This window comes from Antedon bifida, chromosome 10 (genome assembly GCF_963402885.1).
Source record: "Antedon bifida chromosome 10, ecAntBifi1.1, whole genome shotgun sequence".
NCBI classification, from domain to species: Eukaryota; Metazoa; Echinodermata; class Crinoidea; order Comatulida; family Antedonidae; genus Antedon; species Antedon bifida.
This window is the reverse complement of record NC_136235.1, coordinates 15550127-15571711: the sequence shown is the minus strand read 5'-3', so window position 1 is coordinate 15571711 and position 21585 is coordinate 15550127. Positions and strand designations below refer to the sequence as shown.

Genomic DNA, 21585 nt, shown 5'->3' with positions numbered 1-21585 from the left:
TAAAAGTTAAACATTGTAATTATTTTAATTCTTTATTCATTATTTGTTCATTATTTATACTTATGATAGATAGTATTACATAATATTATTTCGAAATTGAACGCGATCTTTGCTGGTTAAAGCCTCTTTACACGATGGATCGTCTAACCTTGTGATTGGCTAACGCACTACGTTATTGCAATGCGTCCAAGGTTTAGTAGGTTGGTCATTTTTGTCTATCTCCCAATGGCATGTCTCATCAGCTTCGTGTATTCATTTATTTACCAGGAACCAATGTTCATGTTTCACATCAGTTTGTGGTGTGACGTAATAGTCACATGAATATAAATCTATAGTTCTGCTTTCAAAAACTTGTACAGTGTTTTGTAATTATCGCCCGACACAATCAATGACTATTTCAAACTTATTATTAAAATCAAACAATACGTAAGTAGTTATATATACTTTCTGGGTAGAGATAATATGTAAACAAACGTGTAACCAAGCAGCGTTTGTACGATCAAACAAAGTCACGAATTATCGAATAGTTCGTTTACCTTGGTATAGTTCCTGCACAAGTTTAGTGATTGATAGATTTTTAGCTGAACAACAATCGCTTACGTGCGTATTTTTTTTAAAGAATAACGTCGACCTATCCTTAAGTGCAGCACTAGATAAAACATACGACCGTGTATACATTTATCTACAGTGTATTGCCGTCTCTGAACCAACTATCAGTGATTGTATGCAGAATGGGTCAACGGTTAATAATCAAATTCTTGTTAATTTCTGCTTTATGTATAATTAATATACTTGCTAAGGATAGGGTGTACTACGTGGGTAGCATCGAAGAGAACTGGGACTACGCACCGTTAGGAATCAATAACATCACAGGAAAACCGTTCGCCAATGGAAGGTCAGTATAAAGTACAAGTAGAACCGTTTTAGACCTAAATGTTCTTTCTTTCGGCCATATCTAACAACTCTTTTATGTGTAGGCCGCTATATTTAGGCCGATCAAGATCAATCGAAACGACCACAAGTCGTAGTTTTAACACGGCGAAATAAACCGTCGGTGAAAACACCGTAAGATAAGCTTGCATTTGGAAGAAGGTCGATCGTTATCGGTTTTTAGTAGGCCTATACGTCCAATTTTACTGATTAATTTATAGTAAAAAGTTGATGATATGTATGTCTATGTCGTAATGAATATTCGGTCAATAATGGTAATTTAGTCCCATTGCGACGATAGTTGTACTGAACCAAAGCAAACGTCTATCTCGGTAATACTCATGGCTTTTAGTTTTCGATGTTTAGGCCTAAGTGAACAAATTCGTCATTTTTTTTGCTATGTTCTTATTGTTTATATTTAGGCCGATCAAGATCAATCGAAACGACCACAAGTCGTAGTTTTAACACGGCGAAATAAACCGTCGGTGAAAACACCGTAAGATAAGCTTGCATTTGGAAGAAGGTCGATCGTTATCGGTTTTTAGTAGGCCTATACGTCCAATTTTACTGATTAATTTATAGTAAAAAGTTGATGATATGTATGTCTATGTCGTAATGAATATTCGGTCAATAATGGTAATTTAGTCCCATTGCGACGATAGTTGTACTGAACCAAAGCAAACGTCTATCTCGGTAATACTATAACATGGCTTTTAGTTTTCGATGTTTGGGCCTAAGTGAACAAATCCGTCATTTTTTTTGCTATGTTCTTATTGTTTTGCTCTTTATAATATGTTTCTTTTTCTGTCAATAGCATTGAATCATTCTATTTGGAACAATCTTCAAATCGAATTGGTAGAGTTTACAAGAAAGCTGTGTACAGAGAATTCACGGATGAAACATACAAAACCCAAATTGAGCCTCCGCCATGGTTGGGTTTTACAGGACCGGTTCTGAGGGGCGAGGTTGATGACGTCATTGTCATTCATTTTAAAAACTTGGCGTCAGAACACTCTTATACAATGCATCCCCATGGTGTATTTTATGAAAAGTCATCCGAAGGTTTGTTTTCATAACTTTACACACTTTAAAAAAAATGTCATTTTATTTGTTTTGAACATCTTTTTATACTCTCAATACATGTAACTAAACATACTAACATATAGTTATAAATACAATGCATGTCAGCTAATGATAATAATGATGCTGTTATGTATATTCAAAATAATTATTATAATTTGGTAATTGTTCTCATAATTATAATACGGCCTAATGAATTTGTCATCTAGTTTATCAAACATAATTAGATAAATATTATTCACGTTTTAAGTTCTTATAAAACAAATTGATTAAATCCAAAAATGTCTTTTCCAGGTGCGCTTTATAAGGACGGTACAACAGGTGACGATAAAAAGGATGATTTAGTGAAGCCAGGTGAAACGCACACATACAGGTGGGAAGTACATCCAAGAACAGGGCCTACGAAAGACGGAAGTAATTGTATTCCATGGGTATATCATTCTCACCGTGAGAGTGTCAGCGAAGAGGCGGCTGGGTTGGTCGGAACAATCATTGCTTGTCGGAAAGGTATTTATGTCTTATGGTATATATACATTATTATTGGGTATCTGAAGAATTCTCTGAATATTGGAAATGTGCATTAATTCTTCTGGTAAAGTCATTATAATAGCTGGTAATATAATATAGGCTGATGATGATATTTATGGCTTGATGAGTGTTGGATACATGGTTAGATAGTCAGTTATTTAGACGGGTAAGTGGGTCGCTGATCACCAAAGTTGGCGATGAAACCATGGAGCTATAAATATAGTCTTGATTTGCACTTACCAAGTTATCGTTTTTTTATACTATAGCTATGAAACCAACGAAAATAATGCTGGCGTATTATCATTGGGCCTAGCCGTACAGGTTATTTAACCGGGTTAGTTAGTTGGTTTCCTGGGTGGTAGGAACTTACTTCGCAGGCTTACTATTAGTTCAGTTCTTGATTGATAGATTGATTGATTCATTGAATAATGATTGCTTTACTTACTTTATTATGATTAAATGTCTGTTTAATCTGTGTTGTTAGGAACACTTAGCGATGATGGACGTTCAAGAAAAGACATCGATAAAGAGTTTGTTCTTCTTTTTACTGTAACAGACGAAAATCTAAGCGTTTATTCCGAAGATAATTTTAATGAATTTATTAAAGATGATTCTATGGATCAAGGTTTGTTAAAATTAAATAGTAGGCCTACCAGACTGTACTATTTTGAGAACAATAACATTATGTTTATCAATGTAATGGAATTCTTCTATTGATAAAAGGGTATTATAAATACATAATGTCAAAGAATACACATACAATTGAAGATAATTGAAGCAGAAACATGCAGACTTTGTATAAAGAGCAAAGGGCATGTAAGGGTAGTAACAGAAAATCATGTATAGGCCTATGTCTGATAAAAGACAACACTACAGACTATAGACACTTTTAAAACGAAATTGTATGAGGTGATTGTTCGCCTGTAAATAAAATACTGTAGAACCTCTATTAGATGAAAACTTAAGAACCCTTTAGGCCTAAAAAATGGGTCCACTAAATATATTGGCCGTAGGCTATTTCCCCATTGATTTTTTAATAGGAGGAAGTGTCCCTTAAAATAGGTGTATAGCAAATTATTGGTTCTACTTTATTATGATGGAAAGCTTACAATGACTGTGTATCGATACGTTTTCAGAGGACGAGGATTACGTAGATAGCAACATGATGGACAATATAAACGGCTATATGTACGGAAACCTTCCGGGACTTGAGCTTTGTTACGGAGACACCGCAGATTGGTACATCATGGTTTTTGGTACAGAACAAGATATCCATACTCTCAATTTCAATGGGAATTTTCTGGTAAATAATGTCATTTCCACACTATGATTATGAAATATGGTTATTTTTAGCGTCCATTTTAGGTGGTGGAGCAAAACATCTATGAAACTAGTGTGATGTGCCCAAATATGGTAGTGATATGACATCATCATGTCCATATATAAGGGCAAATTACATACATTTTGATAATTTAGACAGACCTCAAATGCTATGTTTAACTAAAAACTTGTAAAGGCTGTAAAGATAATACCTTATTTATTATCCATGCTACAAATTCAACTTTAGTTAAAACATGAACATGATCAGGTCTACAAATGCAGTAAATCATGTGCAAACATATATGAGAGAGTAAATTATTGAAACCGATTTAATTTTACAGGAATATAAAGGACGACGTGTTGATGGACTTGGGGCATCCCCAGGCTCTATGGTGACGGCAACTATGTATGCAGCTAATCCTGGTACTTGGTTAGTTGATTCAGGAGTTACACGGCATTACACGGGTATGAAGTTTATGTTTATTGTTTTACACAACATAACATAAAAGTATACAGAACATTTTATGAATACAATTGTGTTAGAAGGACGCATTAATCTAAAGGATTTAAGTAAAGGAACCCGTATGCTGCCTATTCGTTCCTTCACCTGTATATTGAAATGATTTACCTTTTTTGACTGCCTGTTGATTCTGAATTGCGCTTTCTGTGGAACTTTCGGACATGATAATTCATGATGATGCTCATTGGTCTGTATAGACATGCATAAACTACATTTTAAGAATGTTGATAATATAATCATTTAACTTTGTTTTTAAATCCTTGTCTTTTCTTTCAAATAGCTGGATCATTGGCCCTGTATACGGTTTCGAGTGAATGCGGAACTGCAGAAATAGACGGTAAACTGAATGATAAAGTCAGAGAATATTATATATCCGCAGAAGATGTGAAATGGAACTATGCACCTACTGGGATGGATATGTTCAATGGAGGTGACATTACGGATCCAAATAAGTAAGGCAAATTAAACGTAATAATAAGCCCGGTAAACAAAAACATATAAGACTAAGTCTATAAATAATTGTCGTCTGCAATTCGACATACAAACTGTAAAATATTAGTTATGACAATAAGGCCTACTGCATCTACCTGTTTATTAAGGAAAAACAATTTCTGTTAATAGGGACAGTGCAATATTTTTTAACCAAAGCGAAAGTCGTATCGGTGGAACTTACTTAAAAACTAGATACTTTGGCTACACAAACGAAAGCTTCGATGAGAAGATCACAAGAAAACCAGAAGAAGAGCACATGGGGTTGTTAGGCCCTGTAATTCGTGCCGAAGTTGGCGAAACTATTCGGGTTATGTTTAAAAATATGGCTTCTCAACCATTGACTATTCATCCACACGGAGTATTCTATGACAAAAATAATGAAGGACAACTTTACTCTAGTTCAGGTAGGTACGGTAATAACCAGTGGCGTAAGACAGATCGGACTGAAACCCCTGGTTTAGGAAACCTAAGTGGCACTCCAAGTTCCAACACTGGAGGCGTAGGGTGTTTTTAGCCTCTTTGGCATATTTTAATGCCTGTTTTTTTCCTCTGGGGACTGCTAATGGGTCCAATATGCTCCAGGGCCCCTGGGTTTAGCCAGTGTGCGCTCATAGCCGCTACGCCACCGGTAATAACACTACCCCGAGTAGGCCTACACCTTCAAAGAAGAAATAACAATTAATATCAACAATAATATAAGTAGAGTAACTTGCCCACTTAAAGTATGCTATAGTTAGCCCTATGTATAATTACCGTATGTATTAGAAATGACTGGTTATGTAATTTTTTTCAAAAATGTGAGAAATAAAATAGAAATTGTAAAAATATCAACCAATATTACCAATAATAATATATGTACAGCTTATTAATGCGCAATACAGGCCCAATAATTATTTCATTATTTTTTTCCATCAGATAACATCGAGTGCAATTACGTAACGACGAATATGACATGTAATTATACATGGACAATCCCAACATTCATTGCACCTACTTCTCTTAACGAAGACTGTGTTACTTGGATGTACTACTCGGCTGTAGACCCAAGAATGGATTTGTTTACGGGTCTTGTTGGCCCACTTGTCGTCTGCAAACCGGGAACTTTGGATAGCAATGGATCAAAGGTTACCAATGTTCTATTTGACTTTCATGTTACTAATGTTCGTGCAAGTATGTAAACATGTTATCCGAGACATTGCACATTATTCATGTTTATTTTATTTCAAAGGAGGGCAAAGGTGTAAGTTCCCTGAAATTCATTTTCATTCTGGGACAGAATACTATTTTTTCCTCCATGGTTTAAACTATATAGAATCGTTGATTGATAACCTATCTTAACATTAAAGATCTTGTGTGTTATCAGCTGACATATACAAATATATATATTTCAATAAAAATCAATCAATCATCGACATTTTTATTCCATAATCAAAATAAGATCATATACAAATACAATAAAAAAAATAATATGATAATGGAATGTGATAAAAAAAAATGTGCTTTAAACCCTAACACAAAAGAACAAACATTAGTACAGACAAAAAAAAACAAACAAAATGTGATTACTTAACTTAAATATTTCTATTGATATAATGTTGCTTTAATCTTTGTTTAATCAAACTTAAAGTGAGGGATTGTTTTATATAATCTGTTAAATTATTCCAAATGTGTTCCTTAGTAAGAGATATTGTTGACCGACTTTGGTGCGTTTTATTTGTGGACAGTAGTTTGACCTGTTTCTAGAACAATACAATCATTTACACTGGCTATTATCTATATTTTATATTTTAATTTGTAATAGAACACAAAGGTCGATTATGAGTATTTCCTGTTCTTTACAACGTTTGATGAGAATTTAAGCTACCATATTGACGAAAACATTGCGACTTACTGTAATGGCGTTGACAAGGAGGAAGATACCTTTATTTTGTCGAATCAAATGGCATGTGAGTATTAAACCGTATATCCTATATTTCCGTATTGAGAATATGCTATCCACAATGCTTCTCCTTACTGGCATATTCATTTTTATACTGAATACCATTAGTTATTTACGCGCCTCACATTATATTGAGATCTGTTTTCATATGTTTTTCATTCTGATCTGATCCTTTCTTGTTTTCAATTTCATGGAATTTATTTTAAAAATTTAATATACACTAGTGTATAGCAATAATTCATGTATTTTAAGCGTGTGTACTAAATAGTTCAATACATTCAACTTTCAAGTTTCAATAAACATTTATTTTAAATTGGTCATTTTTTCATTACTAACAATATTATAACAATCAACAATTTATATAAGACTATTTTAAGGATCAAAATTAGAAGTTAAACTTGTAACACAATGACACCCCCCCTTTCCACCGAAAAAAACCCAAAAAAAACAAAAAATGTGAAGGGAAGAGAACATAACGGTACCGTTAACACAACACATAAAACGCATTGAAATTAAATAACATACATAATGTTATATAATTCAAGCAATTAATGGCTATTCGTACGCAAACCTTCCCGGACTGGACGTTTGCGTCGGAGGTAGCGTCATGTGGCATCTTATGGGACTTGGTAAAGAAACTGATGAAAACACCGTCTATTTCCACGGCCATACATTTCTAAACGAAGGCACGAGGTCCGACGCTGTCGTCATTTTTCCTGGTATTCAACGAACAATTACAATGGAGACATCTGAAATTGGTATGTACTAAATATCTGTAAAGGAGTAGGTTTGCCACGGGCCTAAAATTTGAAAAACACACTGGTAGGCGCAATAAGTTTGTAATTCGTCAAAGTGACGAATTAAATTCTAGTTTATATATAATGTGTGCGTCGTATACCAATTGACACAAACAAATAAGTCTTCTTAAATAAAGTCTGCCAAACTCCACCTTATAAGATACTAATAATTCAACACTTGATAACATGGTGACCATTAGGCCTACACTCAGCATTCACTTGCTTTCAACCAACTTCCGTCAGTCTAAATAATATTGCTACCGACCGGTTGGGGTAGAGATTCTATCAACAGAGCATTTACAAATGGAAATAAATGTATATTCTTTATTTTTTTTAAAGGAAAGTGGGCAATTGAATCGCAAACATATGATCATTTTACTAATGGCATGAAAGCTATATATAATGTATCCAAATGCAGTGGGTCTAGTGACACTAACGAATTCAGTGGTATAGAGAGGTTGCACTATATTGCGGCAATTGAGGTGGAATGGGATTATTCTGAGGATATGTACGACGGGATTCATGATATTCCATTGACAAATCCGTTAAGGTGAATTTTATTTTTTTCATCTAATTTCATTCATTGTTAGACTTTGGTTACAGGGGAATATGCTGAGGATGCGGTGCAACCCCGCAAAGGCAACGATTTCCACTTGTGTGGGTCTAGGCCTGACATTTTAAAGTATAAGTGCAATTTATAAGGACCTAGCTGCTCCATTTTTGAAAATGTTCTTAGCTCAGACCAATCCTGGTAGAAAGTTGCCAAAGTGCGAGCCAGCGAGGCACGCAATTCATGCATTTCATGCGGAGCCATGGTGACGGTAATTTTATTATTTGTTCAATTCATAAAACAATTAAAATAATGAATCAGTCCATTAAGCTAACCGGTCATCTTGTTTATAGCTATACTAGTTTCGCTTCCTCAAAGTAACGGTCATGAATATGCATATTTATTATTGAGGGAGAGCACGCCATAACATCTTGTTTTCCCTGTGGTTTACGGCGCCACCTGTATTCGATCTCGTAAATGTTATGTTTAGCGCCCTCAATTTTAAGCAGCATGTTATAATGTCATAACTTTTGGAAGAGTTCGATGTCTTGACCAACTCCAATTTTTCGCACCAGCCAACGCCTCTGGGTTCACACGATCCGCATTTGCATGGCAGTACCTTGTCCCATTTAGCAAAGTAAACATTGACAGACTGAGTTATAATTATGATGAATTATAACACGACTAGTCTGTCTTGCCGATTTTTTGATTGATTTTGTTGTATATCGGGTCGTGCACTTATTATTTTCGTTAATCCTCACGAATAGGTGTACAATTTCACGTTTAGATTTCTGTGAACATTTAGCGTAGGATGTACCATGCATATATTTCGGGACGTTAATGAGGCATTTAAAAATAAATAATCGACAGATTCAAAGCTCTCACATCATCTTTGTGGTTTTCGATTTTAAATTAACCCAGTGCATCGAAGAGTTGGGGGTTACCCGGGTGTACTGGTCCATCTCAGCTTCTGACCGCCGTTCGATGGCAGCTGGAAGTAAAACACAAATGGACCTAGAAAGAAGAAAGTTGTTGTACATGTCGTCCACACCTGGTCTTAATTCAGTTCTAGACTACAGATCAAAATACATTTCGGATAGGTGTTATATTTTCCGTCTGTTTGTTTTTAGTAATGGATATGTATTTGTGAATCGTGACAACAGTTTCATCGGGCATAAGTATAAGAAAGCTGTATTCCGAGAATTTACCGACAGTACGTTCACAGTAGAAAAGATAAGAGGTCCTGATGAGGATTACCTTGGAATGATTGGACCTCTTTTACGGGCAAATGTCGGGGATAAATTTAAGATTTTGTTCAAAAATCTTGCGAGCTATCCAAGAAAATATTCGTTTCATGCACATGGCGCTGCCCATAACAAAACGAACGAAGGGTCTCTATACAATGATGGTATTATTAGTAAAGGTGATGGAATTTTACCAGGTGAGACTTACATGTATGAGTGGGTTGTCCCGGCTACTTCTGGGCCATCTGAAACCGATTCGAGTTGCGTCACCTGGGCGTATTACTCCAGTGTTGACCCTGTTCGAGACATAAACTCTGGACTTATAGGACCACTGATCGTCTGTAAACCTGGAACAGTTAATGAAGACGGTTTCCGGACAGACGTTGATCGAGAATACGCAGTCCTCTTTACTGTGTTAGATGAAAATAAAAGCTGGTATCTGGACGAGAACATAAACACCTACTGCTTCACTCCATCAAGCGTAGATAAAGCAGATGGGATTTTTGAAGAAAGTAATCTGATGCACGGAATAAATGGTCGGTTATATGGAAACCTTCGTGGAATTGAAATGGTTGTCGGTGAACGAGTCGACTGGTATATTATCGGTGTAGGTAATGAGGTAGACGTGCATTCTGTGCACTTCCACGGACAGACGGCTACATTCAAGCATGCTACAGAGCAAAATGTGGATGTTTTCGAGCTATATCCAGGTAGGTTTAATTCTGCAATTGAACAGACGATGAGACACTTATAATATGTGAACCCAACGGATTCAATTCAATTCAATTCAATTTCTTTATTGCTTCAAATGCCATCAAGGGCTAATATCCGCTTAAACATACTACATCATACAAACATACGTTTACATTAAAAAATGATGAGACACCTTCCGAACATGACAAAGTGTCCTCCTAATAGATTTATCCCTAGTTAATTTAATTTGGTACGGTGTCCCCTGTACTGATTATTGTAATCAGTTTACTCTTTGTTGTTGTAATTTTGCATTAAAGGTGTTTTCCAGACAATGGAGATGTTAGCTGATGATCCAGGTAGGTGGTTATTGCACTGCCACGTGAACGATCATTTAGCGGCTGGAATGGAAACTACGTATATAGTTTACGAAAAACCGAGTAAGTCTACACAATATTATCAATATATAAAACATGCATCTACATTCCTAATAGTAAGTAAGTAAGGACTGCTACTAACACAAGGTACTATCGGTTATTAATACATTTTATATCCAGATTTTACAGTAATTTTGAAAAACTTTAAACCGCCCAGAGACTGTATTATACTCTAACGTCCATACGTATACATTCTAGGGCTCTTGCCTTTTCTTTTTTATTTGAAGCAAAAGTATATTAATTATTTATTTTAAATACTTTATTTTTGTCAAATGTCTTCGTTTTATTTAAAAGAAGAAATAAATGTTACTTGAAACTGAAACTCAACATTTATGATTGTGAGGTTGAGACAAGCCCTCCCAACCGATATTCGAGTCCGGGATCTTCTGCTTTGTCACTGGTTGGAGGTACACACCTAATTGGTGACAGTGGCTTAGGCTGCTTTTGTGCTTTCCTGGCAGCTAGTGACTATGATTTTATATTTTCTTTTGCGTTGTGTTTGTTTAATTTGTTGATTTGTATTATATTTTGTAAAATGTATCTTTTGCCTGAATAAATAATAATAATAATAAATATCCTACTATTACGGTTGTAATACAACATGTACAATATTGTTAAGTGCACGTGTATGTGGTATATTCCACGATTTCATGTTATTACGATGTGTTTTAATTGCTCTCTCGTTTCACTTTAGCTGCTCCTCCAGTAACTACTCAGAAACCTATTCCAATCAAAGAAGAAGATGATGATAATGTTGGTTTGATCGTTGCAGTTTCAATAGTTAGTGCACTGTTGCTCTTAAGTGTTGGTATCAACATTTGGTTGTTCTGGAGAACACCAACAAAGGAAGGATCAGTCAATTACAATAATAGGGGACAGACCAACAATGCATTTTCATAAGATAAATAAGTTTAATTTAATGAAAATGAAATAAGGTAGTTTCTTATGGTAAAATGGACAGTTGTGTATAATTTCAAATGAAGTGTGAGTAAACATTATAATTAATTTTTATTAATTATTATCTTTCAGTAACATTTAGTTGTATAAGATGTATAATGATTTTACATTATTCCTTTAGTAAGTTATGTAAGTTCTATATGTTGCTATATAATTATACCTTATGTATATTTTTTAGTGACGTCATTATTATCTTTTACAGTAGTAATTTTCTTTTGTGACGTCATTTACCTTAGTAAATTCAAATTGTATAACTTATGTGTGTTTTCTTCATTAATATATTTTAGTAAATTAATTGCTGTACATTGGTGATGTTGCAATGGTAATAACTTGTATATCTTATGACGTCATAGATATTGCCAGTATGTTTTTAATTAACCAGAATAAGTAAATTGAGATCGATATAACAATATGAGAATATAGATAAATCAATTATATTAAATGAGCCATAGCGCGCGACATTTGTCATTATGCTAAATAATTGATAGAATGAATAAATTGTTATGTTACCAGTAATTGATAATTGTGTGCCAAACTAAATTTACCGATGAGTAAAAATGCCTAATGTAAAAACTGAACTTACGATATTATGTACAATGCTAATGAATATGCGTTAGAGTTGCCAAACTTATAAACCGTTATGTTCCACTACGCAGAGGTCTTCGTTCTGAAAGAGATCCTCTTATGTTAACACCACCTAGAACCGACCTTAAATTCCTGCTTAGGGCTTCTTTTCTCAGGCACCAGAGATCTGGAACCAACTTCCTCATTCCATCCGTTACACTCCATCTTCTTTTCAATTTGAATCTCACATGAAAACTCACCTTTTTCAGTAGTTATTCTTATCATCTTGCGCTGTGAGACTCCGGTAAAGAGCGATTTATATGTTCGGTATTCATTTTATTTTAATTAATATTATTAAAATCACTTGATTAACGCTAATACATATATCACTGTCCCTCTCCGGGATTGTTGGTGAGTTGAACACGGTGATCCAAAATGTTACAACACTCTGTTTGCGACATGAATATTTTAATTGCATTTTCAATAATGAAGTTTCCTTAAGACTATAGCCTATGCAATATGGTAAGGAATGTCTTTTAAAACCTTGTATTTGTAGTGAGTATAACTAATGGTGATAATATAATAATATTTCAATAACTGATTATCTAAATTCAATAACTGACACAACTTTACATTTATCACAAATACATCTACTAACATTTACTGTATTATCTAAAGAATGAAATATGAACTTCGATAGAGGAGTGAAATATCTTGTTTGCTAATAAACTACTTGGAATAAGAAGTTCTTTTATTTTGATTGGTCTGACTGTTGGTGGGCTAGGAATATTAAACTTTTATGTGAATTTTCATGTTTCTATACCTTCAGTCTTACTTATCGTATCAATCACAATACTAAAACAAACGATTTGTACAAAGTCCACATAGAACTCTTCATTATTATGCTCCAGGAAGGTGTACATACTGTATCCCATTCTGTTGGATACAAGATAATTTTCAACATATAGGTTTATATTTAAAAAGAAAAACTGATTTTCTCAGAATGTCTTCTAACTTACAATGAGAATAATGACCACCTCTTCAATTCAATATACAACAAATTTGCAAACTTTATGCTGTATCCATCCTGTAATAAGATATGCAATACATAATAATATAGAGAAAATATAAATTATATTTACGTATACTGGTATGTATGATAAGTTACATTACATTATTATCTACCTAAAGTGTCGTAACAAGTAACTGTTTTGACAAAACACCAAATTGTCTACAGTAATAAAATATAATAACAAGATAAATTCATTAAGTATTTCATGAACCGATTTCCAATCATATTAGTACCGATGAACTACACATTAATGACGGCAGGCCTACTATGATTTCTGCCTAATTTTTCTATTATAAAAACAAATTCTGCAGAACACCATTTTACTAGAAAAAAACAGAAATATCCGAATTGTAACTATGTGAGTAAACTTCTTAAAAGAAGACTGATGAAAAAACATTTGTTCTTAACCGACTGTTATCCATGTACTGGAAGCGGTTGTTGAAGGTGAGAACATATCATTATTTAAGTGCACCAACCATACATAGAAAATAGAAAATTACTTTAACATTGACAATTAATAAATATATCGTACAACATTAACATGCGCATTATCCATAGTCAAACTGGGTAACAAAACATCTAACTTGTGTTCCAATAGCACAATGCGTCTTACAGCGCACAACACCGCGTGTTTCTGTTTTAATTTGTATAGGCCTACATTCGTAGAGTATAGGCCTACTACGGTAACGATACATCACGTACGTACGCCTCTTTAATTTCTCAGATCGCCAAAAAATGTAAATGACGTCACTGATATTCTAAATCGTCCATTGCCACACGCTCTGCCGTGTCCCTACGATCATATTGATAATCAGATGTTGACGCAATTGGCTGACTTTCGTCAACATTTTCGATAACAATTTCATCCTGTGCCACAATGCGTTTATCAGAGTCCTCGCGCGTCGTATGCCCTGCTGGCTGTTCAGACGCGTCTAATTGTATTTCGACATCATCGTTCTGCTCATCAGCAGATGCTCTTGGTGGTTCCATTTTTACTGTATTCGAGTCTGAACGCACTCGAGGATCATCACCGTTGGATGTTGCGATTGGCTTAAACTTGGCTTGTTGTTTCTCGCGGTGTTTTAAGAAGAAATAACAACCCCAGCAAGTAAACACCAGAAAGCCACCGATTACGAGTAATAATATCTGCCACCACGTCAGACCTGCAAATTAACAATGTAATTGTTAAATATATATTTTTCAGACAGATCCGTACCGCATTCTTTTCCTAATTAAACAAATATTGACTAGGAATAGGAACATTTTGCATATAATTATGGCAGCTGATGTCACATTGCTTTGATTCAACGGTATTGTTTTAAATAACAATAGACCGGTTTGTTTTCCTACATACCGAGTTCCGACTTTTACTGAAGTACAGTATGTATCTGCTGATCGTTAATACTCTCGCACGCAGAATCGTAAACGTTTATTTTCCGCGGTATTTGGGGCCTTTGCCTACAATACATGATGTATGTCAAGTACCGGTAGCTGTTTTCTGGATTATACTGTGCAATAAGGGAATTACTGTCACGATAAGAAAGACACAAGTTGATGTTAATTAAGAGTATGTTTATGATAAACTTCATCGATGTGGATTTATATGAGGGAGATGTTAGGCCTATTGGGCCTGTTTGAAAATTTGGATATACGCTACCTTACACAGGACGTAAACAAGTGTGGTAAGTACGCATTTTTTTACTTAAATAAACTACACCTTTATTACATCACTATAGCTATTAATAATAATATGATTGATACTGTACTATAATGAGCTCCCTCAGCGTTGAACACCTTGTTTATAGCAGTCTTTTTTTTCATTAATTATTCCTACCAGCTACCAATTTATTGACTCAATGCTTGGGAAATGTAATAAAATATTGTCCTTTATGTAAAAAGTAGTTCCTAATAATACTGCTTATTAACATAGCTTTTACTAGGTGGTAGAAATTATTTGTCGCGTCAAAATTAAATGGGTTACTTCATAGTATAAAATTTAAGAGGATATGTTGTATGAGCGTGTTTTATTTGTGACCCGGTCGCACTACTTTTCTTAACATCGGTCGGTGTCTCACGTTTAAATATATATTAAGCTTTTATAATTTCACTGAACACATTACCCTTGACTAATCAGAATATTTTTATATAATGCTTAATTAGGCTTCACAATTAAGGCTCTGTAGAAATTACTTTGATGTAACATTTCAATTACTGGAGGTATAAATTGACATGGTTGAACTAAATTAATTAAATCAATTATTTATACTAACTACAATATTTTACATACATATTTGTTAGGTGTACATTATTAATCATTGAGTCTAATGGAATTTGTAAGTGATCATCTTTGACCAGCTTGTAAAGATAGATAGACAAATATCAGATGTGTTTTAACAGAACAATTAACTAATTAAATTAACTTAAGAGAGAACGTTGAATTATAGGCAAAGAGCACTTTTCTGAGGTTCAAGAATATCTACGTGGATAGCACTCGCGACAATACTACCACCCTTAAATTGCTCTGACGCCTGCATATATTGGGTTTACAAGTGGATCGATAGAGCATGATATACCTAATGCTACTATTGCGTACAATAGCACAATGCCATAAACAAAGACCATGAAAATTACAATCTAATAACAAAAAAATGCTCCATAGTCAGAGTTTATGGCCATCTATAACATTGTAACTAGTCCGTTTGTGTGTGCGTACGCCTCATGAATATTCATTAGTTTTGTAATTTTTACTAGAGTTATTAATATGGATACTGTATTGTATTTTTGTATTAGTAACTGCGATGGCATACTGTTGTATAATATTGATAATGATTTTGAAATATCATATATAAGCATATCAAAGTAAACCTTATAAAAGCATATATTATTTTGTGTTATTAATTAATGTCCTTTTTTATTTTAAAGAAATTCTACTGAAAAAGATTCAAAATACTACAAAACAATTGACAATGTATTACTTACTTGTATTTGTTTGTTCTCCATTTTCATTTAAATTTGAGTTTGTAGTCGTCGACAGGGCTGTGGATGATGTATTGTAAAAATTGTAATATATAAAATTGAATACAGTAGTTTCATTTCTGCAAACCTTTCTAATTCGTGATCACCTTGCAGTCAGTACCTCCATAGAGACAACCACCACCCTCGATACCACATTAAAAAAACACCACAACTACACCCTCAAAACACACGTACAAACACCAAAACAGATATCATTCACAAGCCATAAGAGACACCATCTCAACGGCATACTGTATATAGGTAAACTAGACTTATGACTTTTCTCAAAACTATGTAATCCTTTTCCAGATTTTAATTGTAAAATAGTAGATCTAAATTTTTATTTATATATATATATTTTATATTTTGCTTAATTTAACATATCAGTTATTTTCTATTTTTCAAATTTTCTTATTCGGATTTTTAGTCTTATGTAATTAATTTTATTTTGTTGGTTTTTCTTTTACTTTTCTGTTCTTGTTGTTTTTTGCATATTGTATCTGTTCTGAGGGTCCCAAATTATCAGCAAATGCTGGATGGATCACCCTCATTAAATATGGTTAAAATAAATAAAATAAAAAATAAATAAATAAACGTTATAATTGGATTTTATTTAATTTTTCAACGAAAATAGTAATTTAATACCGTACATAATATGATTATTATAATGTTTTAAACTTTGTCAGGTGGGGGAGAATTAATTTGCTAACATTTACCGGAATTATAATCATTGTTTGTGGTTGGGGGAAGGGGGGGGGGGGGGGGTGGACTGGGGTGAAATAATTGTATAGGCCGTATTCAGTTATTAGAGCAAAACATTAGTTAAAAACATAAATTAGTTGTGTGTGACGAAGTACATGGTTCTTCGAAGTTTCTCTAACGATAAATCAAACCAAAAATATCCAGTTCTAGGTCTAATAAATGTACTACTGTATTTTATAATTAAATTAAACAACGTATTGTTTTGGAATTTATTTGCACAAAAACAATAAATTCTGTTCACTTACTAGATGTTGCTGTTGTTAAAGACAATGCCACCGTTACCCCTACACCCGTTACTCTCAGTACCTTCTTGAGAGACATTTTATACATGTTTATCTATAAATTAAGACAGAATCATAAATTATTTGCATCGCATATGCTAATTGTAATTATACATTATTATGACAACAATCGAAATATGATGCAATAATAGCGTCTAATCATTAATATCAAAGTAATTAAGACAATTAAAAAGCCTATCTATATAACTTATAATATATATTTTTCTTACCTTTATTCAATCATACACAATTTATGTTGCATTTGCGCTCATTTGCTATACCATTTTTAAATGTGCTGGATATGGGCCTAAGTAGAAATGAGACGCGCTCACAATACGCTTACTTACACAACGCGATAGCACTGATCACATTTCTTACGGTGTACAACTTGAATAGAGCCTTCGATCAATATAGCCAATAGCAATTACATATACACATCGTACACTATATCGTTTTTGCAATATTCTTCCGCTCCTTGTTTTTGTTAGCAAACAAATAATTGCGTCAATGTTTATGATTCACAGATACATAATCATACGCGTTGCGTCATGCGTTGTTACAGTTTAGTGCACTCAGCCAGCACATCATGCGTCAACTTTTATGCTTGGTAAACGTCTAACGACGTCCAACGTGTCGACATAGATGTTTTATCATAAATTAAGTAAATAAAATTGAATAAAGACAGGTCTTTTTACCAGGTAAATGTAAGTGGATGACATACGTATTCACAAGGCTTGTGTTCACATTAGGTTATGGCGATTGTACAGTATCTTGCCAAAGTAAAAACACACGAACCCTGTAAGACATTAGACCTATTAACTGTACGTTCACATTGTCACTTGTCATACAAGTGGCGGGTGATGTGCTTAGACATAGTTTCTCTTCTGATATAATTTTTAGGTCTTGTGGGTGTCTCATCTGTCATGTTTTTCGTATGTGTGTTATTTAAAATGTTGTGGTTGCTTCGAATTTGTTGGCATGTTTCTTGTCGAATCATAAGCAGTTGTTTTATAATTTATACGTTTTGTTTTTTAATAAAGGGAGATCAGCAATAAGAGATATTTATTCTCATATGTGTTATACTTTCACTTAATCAGATCCAAGTGGTGTGAAGTATAATTATATATAATTTAAATACAGTCTTTACCAACATAGCCACAAATACATCCTGAACAATTATCACCATAACACTAGCTACTCCTCCACCATCCACTTACCAAACAGTAATGCAACATAATATCCGTTATAGTGGCACAAAATTATATAATGATCTCCTCCGAGAAAATTAAAATGGCACCTTAAACAAAATTTCTTTTAAACTAAAACAAATCCTACTCCAAAAATAATTATACTTCTGTGCTTTCATGGCATTAATCATTGTCTTGTCTTTTTGTGCTTTACTTGTTTGTTTGTCTGTCCTGTTTTGTTTCTGTATGTTAAATTAAACATCAATACTGACTATAACTATACTGTTATTATGAATGAATGACCAGACTTTTATTATACAAAAGTACTATATTCGTACTTGTATTGACTAATTGAGGGCGCTGATCTAGTAAATAAACTTCACAGACTGAACGGAAGATTTTTTTTTTAGGAAATATTGTTTTTGTTTTATTCATTTCCCGTTTTCCTTATACAGCCAGTGCTTTTCTAAAGATATTTCTGCTAAGATAAGAAACATTATTTAAATGCTTAGCGATCACATAGTTCCAAACGTTGTAATAGCGTATCAGAAAATTCAGATTTACTGAGAAAAATGTAATAACGAGTAGGCCTATTTATATACTATATTTAGATTTATGAGAAAACTCACTCCATTTTGTCCGCCTATGAGTTAAGATGTTCGTTGCGGTACACTGTGATGTTTCATGAATTACTGCAAATTAGTCCCTACCTAGTTATTAGATGCACAATAAGCTTGCAGCCATAAATGCTCAGTAATAATGTTATTGTAAAAATTAAAACTGCACACCTCACATTTACCAATTTTGACACATAAATTACATTTAATATTATTTAATCGTACTGTTTGTATTAACATTATTAAATCAATGAACTTTAATACTATGAGTATTTCCTCCACGGATAAATCAAGTGGTATAACACTATGTTCATGCGCATGAATTTATTTAGGTAAATTAGCAAAAATAAACACATTGTCCAGTTAAGGCATTGAGAAATTCCATGGTGCCGTACACTCACGACTACTCAAGAGAATGAATATTTATCTGTAGGCTAGGCAGATCCTTTGGTCGATAAGGGCATGGAAGAAAAATTGAGTCGTTCCTTTGTTTTTCATGGTAATATATTTATTTATTCAGTTGATTGGTTATAGGCTAATAATGATCAACTGACAGGTGTTATTAAGTTGATCTTGATCAAATTTCAAAATAAATATTATGCTGCTTAAATTTAAATGGAACTGAGTCATATCGATAAAAATACACATTGATGATAACGCTGGTGACAATTAGGACGTATTGTTACTTTAAACAATAAAATATAGGATTTAGGTATTTGGACTATTTTAATACCGTAGGTTGTATAAGACGCAACGCAATGACGTACATGTAACGTCATTTGACCAATCATTGGTGATGGCTCATCCGAACTGTCGCTTGTCATTGGTATAACCGCATACGCGTCGTCCGTTCGTAGTTTTGTAGAAATTGGTAGAGTACATTAATTATGGGGGTGTTCACTATCTAAGAGCCTGTTAAACACGTGCGTCGTCCACTGTACAGCCAAAACATTTATTTATTTACATCCTTAAATTTACAATCACGTATTCTGTAATTTTACTCGACGCTATTCAATTGTTGTTTGACGTTCATCGCGGAGGCGAAATACATTCGCCAATTTGGTTCAACAAATTACACAAGAAACTCAAATCGCGAAAATAAAAGGTCGCGAAATGTAAAATCGCGAAAATTTAGGGAAGCGAAAATGTTCGGCTTTACAGTACGTCCTTTGCGTTCTAGAAAAAAAAAACACTAGGCCTATCATCATTGTACAGTAGTAAGGTTTACAGTATTGTAATTATAGATTGTATTATATAATTGTCTGGGTTGCCATAAACTACTGGAAATTATATAATAAACATCATATTAATTAGAATATTACCAATGTGTGTTGTATTAGTACGCAATCAAATGACTCTCGGTAGGAGTGAACAACACGTGACTGAAAATCTTCATTGAAGCACCTACGTAATTAGGTTATTATTTACTCATGAATAGGTATTATGTAAAAGAGAATTTAATTAACTGACCAACATTGATTAATAACACAAATCAATTATATGGATGGCGGAAGATCGTGCTATTTTATTGATTAACTAGCGTGTACACTTTATTATACTTTGGAATGCAAAATACACTGTCTAAAGGATTTTAAAATATTTCAAATTTAGTTATATACCGTAAATCTTCTAATAGTAACCCCCCTTCTAATAATAACCCACCTTATAAGTCAATCTATAATAATAATAATAACCCACTACGCTAATAGTAACCCAAAAACTATTGACAGAATGACACTAAAATCAACATTTGTTTATTTTATATTTTTCTTTTCATTATGAAGACTGGTCGTTTTTGATGCAGCCGTATTTTGAAAATAAGGAGATAATGCATGTTGATCTCGGGAATGAGGAGGATTGAGTGTTTTTGAGTTTATAAAATAAAGTTAGAGTTCAACCAAATTTGTTTATTCGTACTACTGTTTTATTATTTTGCTATGAGTTGCTAACCGGAAAAGTTGGGGGTGGGGTACTATTTACAGGTGCCTAATTTAAGATTAGTAATAATAACCCACTACTCTAATAGTGACCCCCTTCTAATAGTAACCCATCCTACAAAACAATCAAAGAATTATAATCCAAGATTTACGGTATATACATGCACCTTAAAATTGAATTCAGGATAACACTTGCTTGTTTCACACTTGGACGCAACGCAAGTGCAACGTAAGTGAGTTGACCAATCACAAGCGATAGTTCGATCATTTATCGCGTCGTGATTGGTCAAATTATTTGCGGTGACTTGTACCAACCATTTTTTAATTATGTTTACTTTCTGTTTTTATTCACATGTACTTTAAATAAAATAAATCGATTTATGTTGTGTAAAATAAAATTAACATTCAAAGACTAGCTATAAATACGGTGGTTATTGAATTTAAAATATCAATTTCGAAAAAAGCAATAAACAACAAAAGAGCTACAGACGGTGTGCATTAATGGATTATCGATAAAGAAAATGGCTGTTAATATAGATATTTCAGTCTCCACACAAAGCAAATATATTTAAGCTACAAATCTAAATACTAATGTTTTGCATTACTATGTTAAAGACACTGGGGAATCCATGTTATAACACACCTTAGATTCTTGTCATTTGATTG

At 33.6% G+C, this 21585-nt stretch overlaps 2 protein-coding genes and 1 long non-coding RNA gene across 3 annotated transcripts in view; 2 read left to right on the top strand and 1 right to left on the bottom strand.

Moving 5' to 3' along the window:
- Positions 1-656: 656 nt before the first annotated feature.
- On the top strand, positions 657-12000 carry LOC144853893 (hephaestin-like protein). The gene is made up of 15 exons (XM_078711751.1): positions 657-895; positions 1745-1992; positions 2305-2517; positions 3023-3163; positions 3675-3841; positions 4200-4323; positions 4659-4830; positions 5000-5274; positions 5786-5994; positions 6672-6816; positions 7355-7567; positions 7946-8156; positions 9287-10110; positions 10411-10530; positions 11222-12000. Exons 1-15 carry the CDS (start codon positions 732-734, stop codon positions 11425-11427), a joined length of 3432 nt encoding a protein of 1143 aa, XP_078567877.1. The 5' UTR covers positions 657-731; the 3' UTR covers positions 11428-12000.
- A 391-nt stretch (positions 12001-12391) lies between these two features.
- LOC144853913 (uncharacterized) lies at positions 12392-17613 on the bottom strand. Its single transcript, XM_078711781.1, has 4 exons — positions 17409-17613; positions 17143-17233; positions 16100-16156; positions 12392-14283 (listed from the first exon to the last, which is right to left on the bottom strand). The coding sequence occupies exons 2-4, from the start codon at positions 17225-17227 to the stop codon at positions 13868-13870; spliced, it is 558 nt and encodes a 185-aa protein (XP_078567907.1). The 5' UTR covers positions 17228-17233; positions 17409-17613; the 3' UTR covers positions 12392-13867.
- Positions 14491-21585, top strand: part of LOC144853917 (uncharacterized) — a 90605-nt gene continuing 83510 nt past the window's right edge. The window contains exon 1 of the long non-coding RNA XR_013614462.1: positions 14491-14802. This is a non-coding gene — a long non-coding RNA (uncharacterized LOC144853917). The remainder of the gene's footprint in view (positions 14803-21585) is intronic.

Bases quoted from the DNA above. Each gene is read 5' to 3' on its own strand.
- LOC144853893 (XM_078711751.1), top strand. From the start codon at position 732: ATGGGTCAACGGTTAATAATCAAATTCTTGTTAATTTCTGCTTTATGT. The intron at 6,817-7,354 runs GTGAGTATTAAA...ATATAATTCAAG, and splicing joins TTTGTCGAATCAAATGGCAT to CAATTAATGGCTATTCGTAC. The intron at 7,568-7,945 runs GTATGTACTAAA...TTTTTTTTAAAG, and splicing joins AATGGAGACATCTGAAATTG to GAAAGTGGGCAATTGAATCG.
- LOC144853913 (XM_078711781.1), bottom strand. From the start codon at position 17,227: ATGTATAAAATGTCTCTCAAGAAGGTACTGAGAGTAACGGGTGTAGGG. The intron at 16,157-17,142 runs GTAAGTGAACAG...CATCATCCACAG, and splicing joins TTTAACAACAGCAACATCTA to CCCTGTCGACGACTACAAAC. The intron at 14,284-16,099 runs GTAAGTAATACA...GTTAATTTGCAG, and splicing joins TGGAGAACAAACAAATACAA to GTCTGACGTGGTGGCAGATA.